We start from the raw sequence: 19810 nt of genomic DNA on the forward strand, positions 1-19810 counted from the left end.
CGTCAGTCTGATCTTCCCACTTAAATCTATCTTCCGCTGAGGAGCGTGGGAGATATCGCCGATTAAACATTTCCTTTTCAGGATCGTGGCTGCGATTTGACAAAAGACATCACGCATGACAATGGAGTGTCTCGCCGCTGAGCCGGTTCCTGACCTCTGACCCCAACCTCCTAAAGAGATCATTCTTTAATCACTGTTAATTACTATGAACCCGGTTCCCCCTGAAGGCTCCAGGAAGAAATATGATCCAACAGCCAAGATGAACAGTTGAATTTTCTGAACGTCTTTTCACACAAATTGCATCCAAATGATCCCCCATCTTTTCAGTGCAGCCTAAAATCATCCAAACTCAGTTTAAAAGCTTTATGACCTTATCAAAACATTTCGATTTATGCAACCACAGTTAAGGAACGTGACCTTTCTCCAGAGCGAGACCGGAGACGTTCCTTTGTCTGAACGCTGACATGATTTATGGTTGATATCATTCGACTTCCACGTCCAATCAGAAGGGTCTCTCCAACTTTGGGCAGGCAGGGCCACCTCGCTGGTTTTTATGTGCACAGCGACATGCTTTATTGCACGATGATCGCAAAGACAAATAAGAGGAGAAATTTGGGAGGGCACAAATAGGGAGGGAAAACATAAACTGTGTGGGACATGTTTGTCTCGTAAGAACTGTGGCCAACACGGTTCCTGGTTCTCATCTCATTTCGGATTTCTTTGTGGTCTTTCCTGGTACTGCAGCTTCCTCCCACAGTCCAAAGACATGAAATTTGGGTTAATTGAAGACTCTAAATTGACTTGAGATGTGAAAGTGACTGTGAATGGTTGTTTGTCTCTGTATGTTGGCCCTGTGATGCACTGGCGACCTGTCCAGGGTGCACTCCACGCCTCGGCCGATGTCACCTGGGATTGGCTGCAGTTGGCCTAATGAACTGAAAGGTGATAAGGTTGCCATATCTTTAAAATCACATTTATTACGTGCAAGTGGTGGAGGCCAAGTCAGGCAGCCATGGCTGGTTGTGGTTGCCATAGAAACCGGTGTGTGTGTGTGTTTACAGGACCCAGACATGCCCCACAGACTGCGGCCTGGCCTCGTCTCAGGGGAGCAGCCCAGACATGACCCCGGTGAGAGCCTCTTTTCATTCAAGGGGGAGAGACGACAGAGACGGACCGTCCGGGGCTCCACTCTGCTTTTTAGTTGAAATGGAAAAGAAGCCAACGGCTCCGTAGGGGCGAGCGTAAGAAAGTGTTCAGGCATAGTTACACAGTGAGATGACCAGCGTTAAGAAAGAAATGTGCTTCTTTTTTTTTTTTGAAGACATAAAGGTCTCCGGGCTTTAAAGTAACATCCGTGCTCCTCTCGTTATGTGGCTGCGTTTTGAGCTGCCTGACAGGGGCCAGACACGATAATGAGGAAATGTGTGCGCGTTCAAAAGACGGGAACCGAGGTGAATAAGACTAAACAAATGGACACATGAAAGCTTGATAGCTACACAACAGAAGGCATTTTATCTGTCTTTGTACTGGATGTTCATGAAGAAAAAGAACAGAATCCCATTTTTCCTTCAAAAGAAATCAAATAAAGTACACGTCCTTTGTAGCAGTAAAAAAAAAAAAACAGCCAAGCAAACATACAAATCAAACCATTTTTTATTTAAAAGAAATCACCACAAATGTCAAATAAAAAAAACTGTCTCTGTTCTGCTAGTGAAGCGTTCAGCGAATATGAAAAACAAAATCCAAAACATCAGAATACTGATAAAATTGCTTTTTCATGCTGATAATAAACCACATAACTGCATTTTTAAAAAGGAAAGAAAAGCGAACTCCACAGCAGCACTTGAACTTGAAGTCGTCCACCAGCCGCTTCACAGAGTCTGCAGAGTTTGCCATGACGCGTTTGTAAAACGTCTTCAGGGTGAACCACTACTTATCAATCGCAGATATTCATTAGATCATTTATCACCAATAGTTAAGGCTGCTCTGCAATTTAGAAGATGACCCCTTGTGGACAGTAAGCGTAACTCCAATCCAAACTCTGTAAGTACTGCATATCTACCATTTGCAGGACAAAAGTTGAATATGCCAAAAAAAACAACACTCAGATATCCAGTGCACAAAAACACAGTGCAAAGTAAAGTTATATGTAAAAAAAACAAAACATAATTTGTGTTTTTTTAAAGAAATATCCTCTGAATAATGAATTGGACTCATTCATTACACAGCGTCTCATATATTTCTAAATATCAATACACACTAAGCTAAGCCCTTCAGAAAGAGGAATTGATTGTATTGTTATATTATTTAATAGACCTGCTATAGATAAATACATACATCTTTGGGTGTTGCGGTATTTGATTGTGATGCATGGGGACTGTATTCAAACACTTTGGTCTTTATTTAAAGCAGATTGTCGTAAATCTTAGTATTGAGTTATATATTATATTATTAGATTTAAAGGATGAAACTATAATTATTTGTAAGAATAATATAAACTGTAATTTAGCTCATCCACCACTATAGTCTTATGCACAAACATGGAAAGAAACGATATCTTAAACTTTCCTGAGATCCACTGATGCCCATATTTTTAAAGGGTCAGTTCACTTTTTTCCCCCCCAAACATGTCCATGTGTACATTGATGCAGGTCACTTTAAATGTTCTTAATGTTACGCCACAGAAACTCATCAGTCCTCATTACCTCCGCTACAAGGAGGTTATGTTTTCATCTGTGTTTGTTTGTGTTACTTAGCAGCATTAGGCAAATGCTACTGGACAGGACTTGGTGGAAGAATGTGGTGTGGGTCAGAGAAGAACCCATTAAGTTTTGATCTGGGTCAGGGGGGGCGGATCCAGCGAATTTTCTTTTTCACTTTCTTTAACATCATGAGAGAGGACGTTTTACCACATTTTCATTGATTTCTCCGAAAACAATTAATGGATCTCGATGAGGAAAAGGTGCAATTTAGTTCAGCTCCAAATAAAAATCTAGGTCTCGTGAATTTAGTGAGTGAGTTCTAGTTTTGTATAAAATGTATTAAATCTATTTAATAGATCTTTTGTGCAAAACTCTCTTGATTCTTTGACTCTTTGATTGTAAAGAACTTAATTGTGTGAGAGATATCAAATAAACTGAACCTCCCCTGTAACTAACACTGCCTATAGGGAAATTTATATTTAAAAAAAACCTAATTTGGTTTGAGTGGCCATTAGAGTCTCATACTAGCTGAATTTGAGAATGAATCATTGTGCTGAATGAACGGATTTTGTCATTTCTTAAATTAGAAATGTCTTCTTAAGGAATCTTTTCACGGCCGGGACCAATTACAGTGACTAAAACCTGAAAAATAATATGCTACTCTCCTTTAAGATGTTCAGGCTCATTTCATCATTTCAAACAAGGCCAAGGCTCCATTGATTTTTAATGTGTAACTTTTTTTTAATGTGGGGAGGCCATGTTGCTGGTTTGGGGCTAAAGGCTAAAACAGATTGTACTGTAGAGACATTGCTTCTTCTGGCTGGTGTAAAGAGTCTTCTCCAGCTCCCATCTGCTTTTCATTCTAACATTTATACCAAGACAGTGTAGAGTGTAATTTTACAGCTATTTACCAATTAACACGCCAAACCTCAAACACCGGAGGCTGCTTTGAAAGCCCAAAATATACGTCCACACGTTTTAGAGAAATTCAGTTGGTCCCACTGTGCTGCTGTGACTAACTTCAATAAAGTCACAGAACAAGACAAACACGTTTCCGAATGTATTTCCTTTTGATTCACATTATCTCCTCACAGGAAACGTATATACTAACCAAACAAAAAGCAAAATGTCTGTTTTTATCTGTCTCCTCACGGGATCAATCGAGTGATGCAGAGAAATAATTTGCCCAGGGAGAGTCCAGCTCTGTGTGATGAGACAAAGAAAGGTGTTCCTCTCTGGGATGATGGGGACGAATCAACCCCACCTCGACCTCTTCTGTGTGTGCGTGTGTGTGCGTGTGTGTGCGTGTGTGTGCGTGTGTGTGTGATTGGAGGAAAGCTGTGTGAATGGGACATGTGGTGCTTACAGTGGACTGCAGCACTCAGCTATCTCTGCCAGCCGTCACTCATCTCTAAATGCCTGAGCGGCTGCCCTCCTTCCTTCTCATCCTGTGGGAAGCCAGCTTTGGGATACTCCTTCGTCTCATTGGCCGCCTGGGTTTCTGGAGGGCTATGGCAGGCTGAGCCCAGGTCGCTGATTGGAGAATGCTGTCTGAGGTGGTGCAGAGGAGGGGAGGTGGGCGAGGACCTGTGCTCAGGAGAGCTGCGCTCAGATTTGATGCTCAGGGTCAGGGAGGGCAGATGCGGGGAGGCTGAGGAGCAACACTGAGAAGGGAAGGAGCACCCTCCGCTGGACATCCTGGAAACAGCAAGAGGAAAGACAAGAGAAGTGAGAAAGAGAAAAACTTTGAACAAACGTCACAGTTCTCCAAATACGCTTTATGTGTCAGGTGCAACTAGATTACAATTCGTAACTGTGCCGTTTGGAATTGACTTGCCAGTTTCAACAGGACATTTCTAATTCTTATATATTAACACCAATAAATGATATAAAACCAGTGGTTCCCCAAATTCAACTGAAGAACATACATGAACGTATGATTCAATGTAACAAAACTACCCTAAAATCCAGAGAACATAACCCTACCAGAGTTGGAAATTCTAAAATCCCACAAAAAAATACACACACACCAAAATGGTGGTAAACTACAGTTTTTATTTCAAGTGTATATTTACTTTTTATGTATATATTACATATATATATTATTATGATTTTTCTACATATACATTAGCTTTTATTTAATTATTTATTCAATCTTTACTGATTTTTTTTAATACATTTTCTTTTTTTCTTTTCCGTTTTTTTGTTCTGTTTATCATATTGTTTACATTCCAGTTATCGACAATTGTGGTCGATCATTACTTGATTGTTTGCAGAATACACAAACTGTACAAAGCTATCATTTTGAGATATGTAACACATGTAACGTGGTCAGTGCTGTTTTGTAACTAATGAAGATCTAATTGTTCGAAATGTTGAACAGCAACAGTGAAAAAGAAAACATTCTATATTCTATAATTGACCCACACAGCAGCCCCACATTACATGTTGATATACTGACCCTGGACTTATATGGTGCTCCTGAGGCAGCTGAACTGTTTGCCAGGGGTTCACTGCTCCTCGCTGTAGACTAACAGAGTGATAAAAACCAGGCTGGCTGTACTCTGGAAACAGAGGAAGGACAACAGGAATATAAATTATAGTATTTAAAAAAGGAAACAAAATACATTTTTAGTATATATATATATATATATATATATATATGTATTTCACAAACCAGCATCCTCAAATAAATGGATATATAAGCTTCACCTGAAATAAATGTTAAAAAAAAATACCAATACCACTCTCATGCCTGTACTTTACTCTAAATATGAAGCTAGTATCATCAGCCAATTAGATGATCCTAGTTTAGCGTAGCCTACGGTTCGCCTGGGTGGCTGGATATACGTTTTTACTTCATGTGCTTTACGGGTGGATTTTGCTTCCTTTGCACAGAGCTGAAATCTCTCCTTGTTTCCAATCTTTATGCTAAGCTACGCTAACTGGCTGCCAGCAGCAGCTTCAGTTTTGCCACACAGACAGGAGAGTGATATCAATCTTTTGATCTAACTTTGTAATTGTTCCCGAGACAGATTCCTAAAATGTCAAACATCTCCTTCACAGTTTATTTTCATCTGAAGAAGTACCAGGGGGCGTTCCAGGGGAGGGAAGGCTGTAGCCTCCCAAACTGTGGCCCAGCTTGCCCATGGCCATCATGGAGCTGCCAGTGTGCAGACCCTGGTACAGGAGACCCCTCTGATGGACAGGCAAAGAGAAACTGATCACACATCACTGTACACACAGTAGACTATATAAAACATATGAATATTACAACTATGAAAGGTGTGAGTGAGTGAGAAAAAACTGCGAAAACTGCTTGTCAATCAGCGTGAGTTGGTTCAGGAGCACTGCTGCGTACAGAATGTGTCAGATGTCCCTGACACCTATTTGATCACACTGAATCATAACAGCCACTTACAGCAGAGTTGTGGTTAACACGTGTGGCGCCCATGGCCTGATTAGCAGCGTCCCCCCGCAGGTTGTCGCCGCCCAGGCTCAGAGACGGAGGGCTCTTCATGTCCAGAGCTCGATTCAGGTTGCCATGGGACAACACGGAGTAGCCGATACCTAGGCAGAGAAAGAGAAAAAGAAAAAATGAGCAGGAAGTGAAAGAGATGTGAGCTTGTTTCGCTCACAGAGGAATAATTTACTTCTTTCTTCACCTTCCCTCTGTGAAAATAAACTTCCTCTATTAAGCTGATACGAGATCTTTATAGGACAACGGGCCGCCATCACTTATAAGTTCATGATCAAATTTTAATATAGTGTTATGCACTGCTGAAAATGACAGAAACCATCTGGAATTTATCCTAAACAGTGTCAATTATTAGAAACATATTATTCATATATTTGAAATCATCGATTTTCAATAACATCATAGTTTGTTAAAATAGTTGGACACAGAAGAAGAGGCTGACATGACAGGTGTGATACGTTCTGTACAGAAACCACAAAACTGGTTACAGCCACTGTTACAGTGGTGAAGGGCCAGTTTCACTAAACACACCATGTGTGGATTAGTGTACGCACACACGCACACACACACACACACACACACACACACACACACACTTCCTGTGAGTTCACAGCCAGCTGCACGAGGTTGGCAGTACATGTGAATTTTATAGCAAGATTATTAAGCAGGAAGGCCACAAGAGCGTGGATGGATTTTCACACTTAGCTATTTTAGGGTAGAAAAATGTTCATTGCTCAATATTTCAAACACACGGTACCAATTTGGAATATTCATTTGTAAAAAGAACAACTATGAGTTGCTAATTCCCTTAATGTCATTGAATTAAAGAGCAATTTTCCATTCAGCACAGTATAGATTTAATGGGAGTAATCACTTGGTCACTGTCAGATTTATTTTAATTACATTTTGCAATGAAACAGTTTTATTGACCCAGAGTAACTAAGATGTTAAACATTGGTATTATGAATGAGTATAAAACTACATTCAATCACTGAATGAATTCAGTTATAGATGTTGTGTTGAGTCTTTGTTATAGACAGTGCTGTTTATGACACTGACAGGACTGAGGGTTCATGGACCACATAGAATATGTGTCAGCTACAACTAACTCTCACGTTAGTAAATATATTTCTACATGGAATATTGAAATACATCCCTTTTAATTCACGTTTGTATGCATCATTATCATTTCCACCAGCAGCCTGCTACGATTAAAGACACAGACGTGTAAACGGTCCAGCCAAGATAACAACATGAGGTCGTTTTCTATAGCCACAAATGCAGAACTCAAGATGAATAGTAGAACTGTATCCATTGAGCCATTGAGACTTAACGGCTCTATACTGAAGGAGCTCAGACAGCTCTTTCCATCCACAAGGATATGAGTAACAAGCCAGTGGGAAGAAGTAACCAGCTACTGGGGTGCAGGGGCCGTAAAAGCCCACATTCGGTGCCCCTGGTATGATTTAATACCACTGTTCCTTCATATACACTGAACTTAATTACATATTGTATAATTAAGAATAAGCATTCTCTGCAGGCAGGCCAGAGAAAACATCACAAAGAGCTGTTTCCCGGGCCACTAGTTGATTGGCCATATACAGTGATACCATCTCTTCAGCATCAACATGCTTTTGCACATATTCCTGTACGTTCTGCAAATACTACACTTTATAAATGAAATGATTCCCAGTGTTTCGCAGGATCAGCCGAGTTACACTCACCGGAGTGTGGAGACATGAACGCGGTGTGTGCGTGTGACGCAGCAGGGCTGGCAGAGCCGGGTCTGGAGCTGACAGATTTAAATCCAGGGGGTCTGTGGGACGCCACGCTGGCTGCAGAGCAGTTGGGGAAGCCGTTCTCGCAGCCTGCAGACACCAGGAACTGGGCCTCGGGTGAGAGCAGTGAAGGAGCCTGGAGTAGAAGAAAAGCAACAGCATAGCAGCATGAGAGGTGTGAGCAAGTCGGGTACATTTATGGAGAAAAAGTGTCTTAACCACTGAAATAATCAGGAAATTATTTAAGGCTTAAGTTTTAACTTAGGTCAACTAAGTGCTCTTCGGTTGTCTGTGTGCTCATGCTTGTGTACAATGTGGTGAATGCGTAGAAGTGTGTGTGTGGACTGACGTAGAAGCGCTGGCGTGCCACAGAGAGATCCATGCCTTCGCTGAGAGGATATTTTTCTGCAGCCACCTGCGCGCTCTCCTCAGGTTCCAGCTCTGCGTTGTCAAGACCGAGGCCCTTCCTGCGCAGAGTCTGATGCAGAACAGAAAGTGCACAAATTAGGAAAATATGCAGAGTGAATGCAGGAAGGTTCAGAAAAGTAAGACTGAGATATGAGGGGTTTATTCCAAAATATAAGACTATATACATTCATTTTTTCTAAAAGTTGCCATTTGATTTCATGACTATGCTTCCTTTTAGAAAATCCATTCTGTTATCTTCATACATTCTGCTTTATTTCCTTTAATAGCAGCCTGTAGAGTACCTCCAGTATGTCTGTGTTGGTGCGGCTCTCGTGCGGCTCGCTGTACTCCGTGTACTTGAGCAGCACCTTGTCCATGTCTGTGCTGGCGTACTGGAACAGGCGGTTGGTGCTGTTGAAGATGATGAGGGCGATCTCACAGTCACACAGCACGCTCAGCTCGTACGCCTTCTTCATCAGACCGAACTTACGCTTGGTGAAGGTCACCTGTCACACCAAAAACACACTGAGGATTGAGTCTCACCTTTAACTTTAGCTGATTACTGCTGAAGTCTGAAATCTAAAGTCAGGTTTAGGAAAAGACAAATAATATTTTCCTCATTATTGCTGCATGAATAGGTTGATTGGGATAATTCTATTTGAATCCAAATTGTGTTGTGGCAGAATTTACAGAGGCAAAAATATTATAATCTTGACTATAAAAAAAAATTGGATACAGATATATTGACCGATAAAAATTGACAATGTTTACTAAGATGTCGCTTTCAAACCCCCCTCACATTCAGATACAAACAGTGTTGACAGTTAAATATAAATATATAACTGTCAATAAATATTGACAGTATATATATAGAGATATTTTATCTCTCTCTCTCTATATATATAGAGAGAGAGATAAAATGAAAGTTTGTCACTGAAAGTTTTACAGTATGTGCAACAAACCACACAGTCTACCCTCAAACCCCTGATCCAGATAAGGAAAAACTTCGAAAACAAAACAAAGCTTATCACTAACAAAACACATTCAGTCACAAATATCAGATACAAGAAACAAACTGTATTCGCCAGAACCCTGAATATGATTTAATATATATTTATTGTTGTCTACACTGATCCAGATTTTTTTAATTTACAGCAGGGGGGTTGTTGTCCTTTTGGGCAAAATACAGCTCCAACTTTCATAATGTAAGTTTAGCAGTCAACAAAGTGAGAAAACAAGCTAAGTTAAAAAAACATGATCTTACTATACCTCACATTCTAGATGCCATAATGTGATTTTTCTTCACGCAGTTTAACTGTATCGTTCCATCCACAGGAGCTATGTCTCTGCTTCACAATGCAGAAAACCAACTCTATCTATTTACATCCGCAGCGTGATCCCTGCTCCACTGCACATTTCCACGAACAGTATGCTGCTGTTCTGACTAATGCATCTCAGAACTTGCAGTATGTCACTACACTACTCATACTACTTAATCTTAAAATCTATAAAATGTCAGAACAGAACTGTCAAAATCAATCAGGTAGTGTACAGTTCTCCAGAGCACGAGGTGATCTTCAAATGTCTTGTTGTTCACAAGCAAGAATCTAAAACCAGAAGAGTTTCAGTAATATAGAAGAGAGAAAAGCAGCAAATCCTCATGTATAAAAATGTATATTTGGTCAGAACAGTTGCTAAATAATTTACTGATCATAAACTAATTGATTAATTTATTCCCTTGTGATCACTGAATGTGTTAGCTCTGTACAAATGTCACTTTATATACTTAATATCAAACATGTGTTTAAAATTATTATATAAAGTATAAACCAACACCCACCTGTCTATTCCTCTGGTCCAGAATACGAGAAATCTGTATTTTCTTTCGTCCCATTCTTTCTGTCGTCTGTAACTCTGACACCTGTGACAGAAAACACAACAATGTTATCGTATCAGTACACAATGTTTGTGTTACTGGCATTAATGCTGCTCCAGCGAGAATTTAAGAAACACGACATTAAACATTAATATTTACAACGATCTCTAGTTCAAGACAAACAAAAGGTGGGTGACAAACACTTTCGGTGGGCACTAGATGTTTGGTTACTGGATCAAAGTTTTTTCAGTGGCAGCTTTAATGTTCAATATCTTCACGCTCATATAATTATGGTGGGAAAATGTCATCCATTTGGTTGTGACTCGTCTCCCTTCCCCCTCGGTAAGAGTAGGGTGTTTATTTTTACCACCATGAGGCGATGCAGTCTAAAGTTAGAGCGGCCCTCGCAGGACCAGCAGTCCACGCAGTCTAACACCCCCACAGTCTGGGTTACCCCCGGGCCCACAGCAGCAGTGCTCGGCTGCACCGCGTGGCCCCGAGAGACAGGGTTAAAAATACAGTTGGCAGCTCCTTTTAAAGGTTCAGCAGGCAATCGCTGAAACCAAACAGTCGCAGGAAAACGGTGTGTTTTTGAAAGATGGCCGAAGCTAAAAGCCACCCACTCCTCTCTCATGAGCGGCCAGGTCAGGGGAAAGGGAAAAAAAAGAAGCAGGTTTTGGATTCGGAGGGGCAGAAGGCAGAGATGTGGATGGATTGTGGTTAGTCTGAGAATGTCCATTTTTGAAAGTCACACCCGCTGTTTATCTGTTTTTCTTGGTCTAGAAAACCCCGCTCCCGCCCCTGCCCCTATAGAACCATATAGAGCTGCACACTGGAGCAGCGTGGGGATTTTTTTATTCACTCTTTGCATCATGGGAGACAGCCATGAAAAGACGGCTGCAACACCGTACAGCACAAACTCAAACTGAATTTCCCTATGTAGGAGTTATCTGCATTTTACACTCAATGTCGGACATGAAGTGGTGATCTGACTCCGCTGACCTGACCAGTACGTCTCCAAAGCCCCCAAAGGACTTTTCACTGGTTTTTCCCCTCAATACTCTCCGCATATGTGACTTCTCTATATTTAGTTCCCTGTCCCTCCTGATGGTGGCTGAGCGGATATGGCGTGCGTGTTCCCACGACCCCCGGAGTGCCCGGCGCCCCTCAACGTAAGCTTGGCACACAGGCATGTGGGGCATTTCTGCAGGAATCCACCTCTTCGCCGTCATTATTACCTTATAAAGTCCTGTGATATATATGCAGAGATATGACACACCTCAACAACTTACAGCTGCCGACATGCTCATCACCGCCGTTACCTCTGTGGTAAAACACACACAAAAACACTGCGGACAAATGGCTCTCGTTTTATAATCCATCCGTCTATTTATCAACTCGACTACCACAAAGCTCTGATCTCACAGCAGCGCTGGTACAGAAGTACGACAATTCAACCTCGCATCAAGGCATGTTGATGGTGAGAGGAGAGGGAAGTGGGACGTATGTGTTCTAAACAAGGCCAGAAAGATCTTTATCTCAGAAAGTTCCTCTAGTCTCAGATATGAACAAGGAACGGATATCTCTAGAACACACGACTTATCTGGTTAAATATAACATTACCTCCAGTCCAACAGCGAACAGGTTTGCGACTGAACTCTATGTGGTTTAGATGGTTAGTCGAGGGCCCGAACGCCGACACGAGCAGCAGAAGACTGGCAGTGCCTCACACCTCAGCTAATTCTAGATGTTTTCCCAAAACAACAACTGTCATTTCATGTCCGTGAAAGTTCCAGAGCTTGAGACCAGCCTCTGTTTGTGACCTTTCATCGCTACGATCAACTCCTGAAATCCTCAATGCTGACAAGAGGTGGAAAGAAAGGAAAGGCAGATATCTTTTTAAAACTCTAAATGTCGTCAACTAGTCCCTGAAGTCCTATGAAAAGATATGAATGCAAAACAGAGTCACTGTGTGTCTGTAATAGGGCAATAATTACACGTACACACTCACACACACACACACACTTGCCCCTGAGTCTTGACGCTTCTATGGGGAAAGACAGCACGTTTGTCACAGACCCTCCCAGAGGCCAGACAGTGGAAAAACCTGAGTGCAGACACACGGCAGGCACCTGCAGCCCTGCTCTCTGACATATACCCAGGGAGCCTCCGTCTTATCAACAACAAACAATTACACCGGGTTTGATCGGTTGTTGTGACAACTCTGGTGAATAGATTGCACTAGATGGCTTTTCTCACTGCAGTGAACTGTACATGCATGAATGATAAGGGGGGGAAAGAAGTAGGGCATTCGTAGAGTATTGGGGGTTCTGCTTTGGTGGTTTTCTTTCCATGAGTCATTCAGAGCATGAGATGTTTCAGAAACATGGTAAACAAGTGAATGCACATTAGCCAAAGAAGCATACAGCTTATTCTGACGTGGGAAAGTGCATTCATTTAATCACAATCCAAAAAAACGACATATCAGAATTATCCAAAGGCTGCTGTTGCTGTGATATATATTATTTGACATACCTTTCATTCATTCATGGGTTGAATGTAAACTCAAATCACAGTTGCCCCTTCTGTGACTGTTGCATTACGCAGGACTCCAAACCAGCAGCCCTCGTTTTCACTGTTTGATTCATTTTAGTCAAACGCCATATGTGTAAAATATGAAACCAGACCCATAGCTGCCTCCAAAAATAGAAGATGTGAACCACATTTGCATGAACCAAGACATTACTCATCCAAAACTCAAGTCGAAAAAGATTGATGGAAAATTATAACTTTGAAATAAACCGTGAGAAACAAACCTGACGTGCATTTTAAGAGGAGAAAAACAATTGTGCTGCGGATTATTCCTTCAAGATTTATCTCTCTGCTCACTTCAGGCCATGGCGAGGTTTCTTCAAACAGCGAACATGTTAACTTAAATAATGTCACGTTTATGTCAAAGGACAAGTTGCCCTATTCAGGATGGATGGATAAATGCATGTCTATGTGTGTGTGTGTGTGTGTGTGTGTGTGTTACATCTTCAGGGGTCACGCGGTTCATGTGCTCGCCGGGCCTTCGCAGTGAAATGGTGAGGAAATATTTGTCTAATTTTAACAGGAGATAATTGAATTGCCTCGATATTTTTTGATAGAGCCAGAATAGCATTAGAACACGCAGGCATGGACAAGCTGAACATCTGATCTGTCCACGAATAGAGAAAAAAATGCCTTTGTATAAAGTTGCTCTCGAGATCTGGCGGACTCACAATGGAGACACACCTTTGTGACAGCTGACGGACGGACACTTATTTTGGTGGCGGTTGTTAAACTGGCTGAAAAAAAGTTTCATCTTGAACCAACGGTCTCATTTAATGTCTGAGCAGTGAAATTAGGGGGAATATTCAATCTATATTCTATCTATCTATCTATCTATCTATCTGTCTGTCTGTCTGTCTGTCTGTCTGTCTGTCTGTCTGTCTGTCTGTCTGTCTGTCTGTCTATCTATCTATCTGTCTGTCTGTCTATCTATCTATCTAATAACTATCTACCTATCTATCAACTATCTATCTATCTATCTGTCTATCTATCTGTCTGTCTGTCTGTCTGTCTGTCTGTCTGTCTGTCTGTCTGTCTGTCTATCTATCTAATAACTATCTATCTATCTATCTATCTATCTATCTATCTATCTATCTGTCTGTCTGTCTGTCTATCAACTATCTATCTATCTATCAACTATCTATCGAATAACTATCTATCTATCAACTATCTATCGAATAACTATCTATCTATCAACTATCTATCTAATAACTATCTATCTATCAACTATCTATCTAATAACTATCTATCTAATAACTATCTATCTATCTATCTATCTATCTATCTATCTATCTATCTATCTATCTATCTATCTATCTATCTATCTATCTATCTATCTAATAAGTATTAGATAGATAGTATATCTATCTCAAAGGATAAACGTGGAACAGTTGGAGCTGCAGTCGAACAGCGAGCTAAAACTAAAAACAGCATAAATACATAAAATGTTGGCAGAGAATTAGGCCAAACAAATTGCCGACGTCATCCAAAACAGAGCGTGTAAGAATAGCCTGTCTGGCCACGAGTTGCCAAGCATCCCTGTCTAATATAGCCCGATCCATAGGCGGCTGTCAATACCACTGCAACAGGTAGTGCTCCCACAGCTGCTGGCTCGTGGATCCGAACACCCAGGAAACTCATTTACATTCACAAACCACAGATATTAACACAGAAACACTGAAAATGAAAATCAGAGCATCTTCTCTCACCTGCTCCCTCGATCTTCTCCTTCTCTGTTTCCTTCTGGGTTTCCGAGATCAACGCCCTAAGCGATCGGTCAAACAGGCGAGGGAGCGAGTGATGAAGAAAGAGGAGACATAGATGTGTGTGTGTGGAGGAGAGCGAGTCCCGGGCTGATGGACAGATATTCACCTGATGCAGCAGCAGTAGTAGTAAGCGGATGGTTGAGGGGAGCTGCTCTCTAACAGCTGGCTGCGAAGGCCCGCCTCCCCCCTGTCTGCACAGCCCGCCCCCCGAGCGCTGCCATTGGACACACTCCTCCAACTCCCAGCCTCCATCCGAACACCCCCCACCCCCCCACCCCCGAACAGGCCGTCAGCAAGTTCACTGCAGAAGTTACTCCACTTCTACTGAATCACTTTATTTTATTATGACGGACAGAAATTATTTTAAAGGGATAGTTCAACCAAAAACTTATTATCTACTCCCCACTATGCCGGTGCAGTGGTGGGTGAAGTGTTTGAGTCCACAAAACACTTTGGGAGATTCAGGGGTAATCCAACCAAATCCAATACAGTTGAAGTAACTGAAGACCAAGGCTACAAACAGAAAAAAAACTACAGAAAAAATAAATAAAATGCCTCCATGCTGCTCCTGTGGTGTCATCAAGTGTCCGTAAGCCCCGACATTTAAATTTGTCCTGAAACGGCTTCACTCGCACCATGTTTAAAGCCTAAGTGTCCCAAAAGGGTTTTGTGGACTCAAACACGTCACCCACCCCTCCATCAGCATAGAGGTGAATTTTTGGGTGAACTATTCCTTAAATGGAGACCGCCTAAAGCCCCCCTAATGGACTTCATTGAAGGATCCCGCTTCACGTTCTGAGAACCAGCGCTTCTCATTAATGTCCTCGCTTCAATACAATACAAAACAACTATAATGAGGGTTAAACACCGTCCAGTTAAAACCACACTAAAACAACAACACAATACAGAGCTGTTGAGCTAAAAGTGTAATTTCTTTAAAAATACTAAAAGTGATCCAAAATAGATAAATTCAATAATTCACATGACAGATGGGTGTTTTTTTTTCTTCCTGTAATGCCTTGTTCACCAGGTGAATGACTATAGGCCATCACAGTTATTAGAATAATGCCACATTGCATCTTTGTAACTGTTATAAGCTGTTAATTAATTTCCCTTGAACTGATGTGTGTAAAGCCATAATGTTTTTTTGCTCATGAACAACGTCTACATGAAATAATGAAAATAATAATAACAACTTTATTTGTGCAGCACTTTTCAATTCAAGTAACAAAGTGCTTTACAACAGACAATATGAAACTCACAAACACAAAATCAGAGAATAATAACAACTAGGGCTACGTTGTAGCACTTAACGGGCCCGAGCACACGCAACTCGGGACCTGTTGCTGTTGGTGGAGAGAGCGATCGGCGAGCAGGCACACGGCTCCGCGTTGCATGCGTTTTGCGCACTGCGGGAAGGATAAACGCTTCACTTCCTGCGTCTGTCACGAGACGTCGATCCTTGCCTGCTAATTGCGCATTACGGTCCACGGTATCAATTGCAGATCACACGGTGAAAATTGTATGTAAATCGAATAATAGTTGTAAAACAAAGCTTACTTCCTGTTGCCAGTAGGTGGCGCCATCACTATTATTACATACAGACTAATAGATCTGTTCAAGTAGGGGCTCTGATGTAGCGTGAGCAATTTTAAGTCGATTGGACAATGTTACAACAACTTCATTTTCACACTGATCAGTAGGTGGCGCTATGACTCTGCACTAATATTAATATATGGAGCTGTTCAGGTCAGGATTTTGAGCATAGGTCAGAATTTGGGGGCCGGTTGGATAATGCAGAATGGATTTACAAAGTACTTCCTGTCTCATTGCGAATCAGTAGGTGGCGCTATGACGCTGAGAAAATATTGACACATGAAGCTGTTCAGGCTTGGACTCTGATCATGAGACAGAATTTTGGTGGTGATAGGACAATGCACAGTGGAGTTATGACAACATTGTCTCCTTTGGCGAAGGATGAACCTTCGCCGCACCTCAATGTTTACACGGTTTGAGGAAATGTCACAATTCTGACCATGGTCCTATGACTTGACTGAGCTCTTTTGAGCTGCATATTGTAAAGCAGCCAGGAGCAGTTCATCAAAGTATAAAACATGTCACTTCCTGTTGCCAGCAGGTGGCGCTGTAATGATGAGTGAATATTGACACATGGATCTGATCAGGGCGGGACTGTGAATGTGTGAATGAGGTTTGAGGCTGATAGAACAATGCAGAGAGGAGTTATAATAAATCCTTCTTTCTTGGCGAATCATCAAGATTCCATGCCACGGTCACACCGTGTTATGAAATCCTATATACTGAGGTACTTTATATCTCCATCTTGTTGAGATGACACTCATCTCAATATGAAGTTGATCTGATGAAAGCCCTACGACAAGTTCGTAAAATAAAGTAAAAATGTAAGTAAAAATGTCTAAAATGGCCAAAATGGCCACTAAAGCCAAAATGGCGGGCTTCCTGTTTTGTCTAGCATATCTATCCAAGAGACTTTTTTGTTTGTTATGTAAAGACACATGGCCCTACCGATTTTTGTACATGTCGGCCAATCGTGGTGCCGGGGCTGCACTTTAGGGGGCGCTAGTCAGTTATTTGATCATGCCTAGGCCCTGAAAAAGCCCCAAAAGGGAAATAAAAATCCTTCGAAATACAATAGGGCCTCCCACCGGAGGTGCTCGGGCCCTAACTAGGGCTACGAGCAGCACTGTGCGGGCCTGAGCACTTAAGATCTCGGGACCTGAAGCGGCCGCGGGGAGAACAGGGACCGGGCGAAACGGCTCCTTGTTGCGTGCGTTTTGTGCACCGCGGGAAGGATAAACACGTCACTTCCTGCGTCCGTCATGCACCACTGGACCACGCCCACTAATCACGCATTACGGTCCACGCCATCAAGTTAGACCCCATGGTGAAAATTTGATCTAAATCGAATTTAGTTTTAAAACGAGGCTTACCTCCTTTTGGCAGTAGGTGGGGCTATCCCTATCACTATATACAGACTAATCGATCTGTTCAGGTCAAAAACACTCTTTTCTCTCTTCAGATCGTATAAATCTTTCACCTTTGCATCTAAGACATCGAAGGAATCTAACACCACTGACACTGTGACATTAAAGCAAAGGATTCATTAAGCAAATAATGACTTAAAAGTATTCATTAAGCAAATCATTATTTGTTGTCAGTTTGCTTAAATTATTTAATTTTTAATTATTTGCTTAATGAATCCTTTGAAGTGTTTTTGACCTGAACAGATCTATTAGTCTGTATATAGTGAGTCACAATCAAGTGTTATTCTTTCAGCTTAACCCTTTGATACACAACATGGGTCAAAAGTGATCATGGTCATGGGTCATGGCAATAATTTCCCCAAGTAAATAAGATCAGGGAAATTATTTTTAAAAGTTTAAATATTATTATTTGTTATACATCTTCTGTGATGTCTGCCTTTTCCAAAAAGATGAAAGCCCTGGGACAAGTTCGTCAAAGTAAAAATGTGGAAAATGGCCGAAATGGCCACTAAATCCAAAATGGCGGGCTTCCTGTTGTGTTTTTCACAATCCACCTCTAGACTGTTTTGTGCGTCTGGTCATGATACACAGGTGTCCCGATTTTTGTGAAGATCGGTGAAAGCTAACTGAGGGGCTTTTCCTTAGATGGCGCTGTTGAGCCATTTTGCCACGCCCATTTCAAATTACTCCAGAATTCAAATATTTTTTAGGGTTTGAATTTCCTGCAACCTTTGGTGAGAATTTGAGCATGGCTAGGCCCTGAAAAAGCCCCAAAAGGGAAATAAAAATCCTTCGAAATACAATAGGGCCTCCCACCGTCGGTGCTCGGGCCCTAATTATGATGAACATACAGATAATAAAAGCGCGAGACATCACATGATAAAATAGTTTTTATAAAGATGTGTCTTGAGAAGTGTGAGCCTGATCAACACCGGCTTCAGGAGTTGTTAGAATGATTTCCTCATTTATACCTTAAGAAGTAAAACTATGCACAAAAGCAAAAGTAAATAAATAATGTGCAGGAAAACAATATTTTAAATGTTAAAGCCACTGCCTTATGAGGACAACTGTACCGTGTTAATCATGAACCTTAATTTACAAGAGTGCAGCATGATTTAATTTCCATTCTGCACTGATATTAGTTTTTTATAATCAATAGAGTCCATTTTAATGTGGGCAAAAATAAAGGAATTGTAGTATTCATAGGAAATATATTATTGCAGTTAAATTGCAGCCTCATTTAAAACAAACATTTGACAGTTTCTGAGAATAAAAACACAATATTTTGTGTACGTTAGGGGCTAAAAACTTACGGTGGTTGAGGAGTCATTTCTTCAGCCATAAGAAGGAGGTTAATGCCAATTGGCAGGAGTTCACTCTGCTGAAGTGTCTTCGGGCAATTTACTGACTCCCCGCAGATTAATTAGGTTTAATATACATCTTTATGTGCTGTGACTCAGTGGATGAGGTCAGGTCACAGTTGCGTCTCCACATCATGGCTGAATTCTGCTGTTGTTTTCAGTAATTGCACAAAATGGAATTTTAACTGAAGTGAATTGTAATTGTGTGTCCACATACAGGCCTATATGGGTTGAACTAAATTACAGGAGCGCCTAACAGCATAGCTCATAACAAGAAGTTACATGAGTTTCCTCTGACTCCTATGTTCTCTACATGAGGTTCACAAGCAAAGTTATTTGTGGCGAGGCCGTCAGAAAGCATCACACTGAAAGCGTTTATATGCGCACCAGTGATCCCGGTTTCAGAAACCTGGATTAAACATAATCCCAGTTTTGAGAATATATGTATATTACCTGCAGTTCTCTGATAGAGACCAGGATAGATTTGTAATTCAAACACCTTAACTATGATTCTGACCCACCTGCTTTTCTCTGTTTATAACCTATGTAAATTAAAATCGCCCCATATAAATAAAATGTATTAATCTTGTTCTTATTCTTATTATTATCTCACAGTGGCTGTGGTGGTGAAAAATCTAGACAAACCTGCAGATGAATGATCAGAAAGCAGTATTATGTAACATGAATATGAATAGCCAGATTTTTCATGTTCCATGTGAACACTTTATCCAGAATAAAAACAGCCTATGTCTGAACTCTAAAAGAAAACCTGTGCACTTCTCCGATATAATGAAAAGGGAATAAAATGATCCAACACAAAGCTACG

The 19810-nt window shown here is 41.2% G+C and overlaps 1 protein-coding gene across 1 annotated transcript; it reads right to left on the reverse strand.

The window, feature by feature from the left end:
* Positions 1-1635: 1635 nt before the first annotated feature.
* On the reverse strand, positions 1636-14751 carry mef2b (myocyte enhancer factor 2b). The gene is made up of 9 exons (XM_047343133.1): positions 14544-14751; positions 10207-10287; positions 8669-8872; positions 8308-8436; positions 7905-8094; positions 6124-6272; positions 5792-5900; positions 5164-5266; positions 1636-4400 (listed from the first exon to the last, which is right to left on the reverse strand). Exons 2-9 carry the CDS (start codon positions 10258-10260, stop codon positions 4088-4090), a joined length of 1251 nt encoding a protein of 416 aa, XP_047199089.1. The 5' UTR covers positions 10261-10287; positions 14544-14751; the 3' UTR covers positions 1636-4087.
* Positions 14752-19810: the final 5059 nt, after the last annotated feature.

The sequence above is a fragment of the Hippoglossus stenolepis genome, chromosome 14 (genome assembly GCF_022539355.2).
Source record: "Hippoglossus stenolepis isolate QCI-W04-F060 chromosome 14, HSTE1.2, whole genome shotgun sequence".
Classification (NCBI taxonomy): Eukaryota; Metazoa; Chordata; class Actinopteri; order Pleuronectiformes; family Pleuronectidae; genus Hippoglossus; species Hippoglossus stenolepis.

Coding starts and splice junctions, on each gene's coding strand:
- mef2b (XM_047343133.1), bottom strand. CDS start 10,260: ATGGGACGAAAGAAAATACAGATTTCTCGTATTCTGGACCAGAGGAAT. Junction 8,873..10,206: donor TGGACCAGAGGAATAGACAG/GTGGGTGTTGGT, acceptor TTGGTGTGACAG/GTGACCTTCACCAAGCGTAA. Junction 5,267..5,791: donor CTCCCCTGGAACGCCCCCTG/GTACTTCTTCAG, acceptor CTCTGTTTCCAG/AGTACAGCCAGCCTGGTTTT.